This window comes from Lathyrus oleraceus, chromosome 3 (genome assembly GCF_024323335.1).
Source record: "Lathyrus oleraceus cultivar Zhongwan6 chromosome 3, CAAS_Psat_ZW6_1.0, whole genome shotgun sequence".
Taxonomy (NCBI): domain Eukaryota; kingdom Viridiplantae; phylum Streptophyta; class Magnoliopsida; order Fabales; family Fabaceae; genus Lathyrus; species Lathyrus oleraceus.
The window spans coordinates 277163350-277165919 of record NC_066581.1 but is presented as its reverse complement, the minus strand read 5'-3'; the positions used below and the strand labels follow the sequence as shown (position 1 = coordinate 277165919).

At 32.2% G+C, this 2570-nt stretch overlaps 1 protein-coding gene across 1 annotated transcript; it reads left to right on the top strand.

The window, feature by feature from the left end:
• Nucleotides 1–923: 923 nt before the first annotated feature.
• LOC127126990 (F-box protein CPR1) lies at nt 924–2349 on the top strand. The gene has a single exon (XM_051056070.1). It carries the CDS (start codon nt 1034–1036, stop codon nt 2270–2272), a length of 1239 nt encoding a protein of 412 aa, XP_050912027.1. The 5' UTR covers nt 924–1033; the 3' UTR covers nt 2273–2349.
• The last annotated feature ends 221 nt before the right edge of the window (nt 2350–2570 follow it).

Here is a 2570-nt window from a genome sequence, read left to right as displayed (position 1 = left end):
CACTGCTTCATTGCCTTCTTAGGTTTAGAACCTCTTTATATATAGCAGTGGAAAGATGGGTGTGTGTATTCCCCCTATAAGGGTAGGGAGACTCAGAGGCCTTAGTAGGTTTATAACATGATATGGTGGTTAGGGTTTTCCCACAACAAAGAGAAGCCATGTACATAGATGTTTTGAGGTAGTTTTGGAGTCCTTTTCACATGATATGAGAGGCTATGTAGATGTTCGATGATGCTTGGCAACAAGCATATGGTTTTCCTCAGTCATGTGTTAAGACCTTAGTAAGTGTTATGCTCTTGTAGGTTAAAAGAATGATATATCCTCTCCCCTGGGAGGGAAGAGTATTTAAATAGGCCCTTTGGACCTAGAGTTTTCTTGGAAAGGGTCATTGTCCACTCAATGAATGGTGGACCGTTGAATCCCTATTTCTAATGGAGACGTGGGTCAGCTCATCACCCTAACTTCCTCTCTGCCCAAGATATATTTTATCCAATGTTTCCAATGACGGGGCGACAGGAAAACTATGGGAAGAGGCGATACCTCCCTTTGGGCGACATTCTATTTCCGTCTCTTCTAGGGCACTCTAAAGGCATCTCCCAAGGAGAGTCCCTTTGAAATTATAACATAACAAATAGTGATCTTAGAGTGTCAAACGAGTTGAGACATCAAGTTATACATACCTATATTAAAAGGTACTTTTGGCAATTTAAAAATGTGTGTTTAAAGAAAATTAAATTTTAATTTTTTTTTGAATTTCTTATCAATTATTATAATATATCTTTAAAAAAATTGGCATATAATTTAATTAAAATACACTAAATGAAATATCTTTTGAGTTTCTTCTTAATCACGCAAACATATCTAGTAAAAAGATATATTTTGAGTTGCTTAACAATTAAGGTAGCATTTGTATTTTAAAAAATTTAATTAATAAATAGTAAAATCATCTTATAAGTTCAATGAATGTAGTCGTTTTCTCTCTCTAAAAAGTGTAAATAAATTGGACTAAGTTTTCTTAGATCTGAAAACAAAGATGATTACAATGGAAAACAAAACTCTGAAGTCTCTAGAGATGGAACACAATTTAGCTGTGGGAATTAAGAAGGTTAGTATTGACATACCTACTGATCTTTCTTTCTCCATAATTTCAAAATTATCTGTAAAAACTTTGAAGCGTTTTGAATGTGTTTGTAAATCATGGACCGTCTTATTTCAAAACTCTTATTTCATGAGCTTGTTTTGCAAAAACCTCTATAATCATTCTTACTATGATTATACATCTCTTCTCCTACACCTACATCATAAAACGACTTCGATTGATGTGTTATATTCTCTATCTGATGAGCAATTTGAGAATAATATCAAATTAAATTGGCCAAATCCATTTCAAATGGATGACCTTGAATTTGAAATTTTGGGATCTCGTAGCATTAATGGGGTTCTCTGTCTAATCAGTTACTCCAAGACAAGTACAAGACTTGTATTGTGGAACCCTGCTACCCAAGAATTCAAGGTTATTCCTACTAGCTTTCGTGAGTCTGTACCGTATATGGATATTGAAATTACTCGATATGGTTTTGGTTATGATTCTGTTAGAGAGGACTATAAGGTGATTCGACAAATAATGTATAATCCAAATAGCGATAGTGAAAGTGACATTGAGGATTTTCCATTTGAAGATATATATTACCAACTCTTTTGGGAGATATATAGTCTACAAAGTAACTCTTGGAAGAAACTTGACTCTGATATCCCTCATAATTATATAGATCAAGGGTTGTGTATTGATGGAATGTGTCACTGGTGGGGTGAAGAAGGCTATGATAATGAAAATTATGATGAGGAATACCTACTATCATTTGACCTAAGTGAGGAGGTATTTCATATAACACCCATACCCGATGATAAAAAATTTAGATCTATACTTCATTGGGAAGACTTAGTAGTATTAAATGGTTGCATTGCTTTAATCTCAGATCACATTAAGAACTACCCAAGTGATGATATTTTTCACATATCAATTTTGGGTGAAGTTGGGGTGAAAGAATCATGGATTAAATTGTATACAGTTTGGCCTTTTCCTTACATTGAGCATCCTATTGGAGTTGGAAAGAATGGGTATATATTCTTGATAGAGCATAATGGAAAATTAGTTTGTTTTAATGTAAACACTAATATGGTTGAGGAGCTCGGTAATGTAGGACATGGATTTGAAGGTAGGACAATAATTTATGAAAGAAGTATTGTTCCAATTGGAGGTATGAATACATAAAAAATCGTCTATACACCCATGTTTTATGGTTGTAATTTGTAAGAATTTTATATTATAAATAATATTGTCTTGCAACACTTTATTATTATTATTTTTATTTTTATTATTATTATAATTATCAAGTATAAGAGAATTCAAGGAACCATTTGATCCTATGAATATTGTTTCTACATATTTATTTCTTTGTTCTACTCTTTTTTCTATTTGCATGATAGCTTTTATATTTAAGTTGATATAATAAAAAATCACACAAAATATTTATTTGTTGTCAAAATTTATCTTTTATATAAAATGGAAC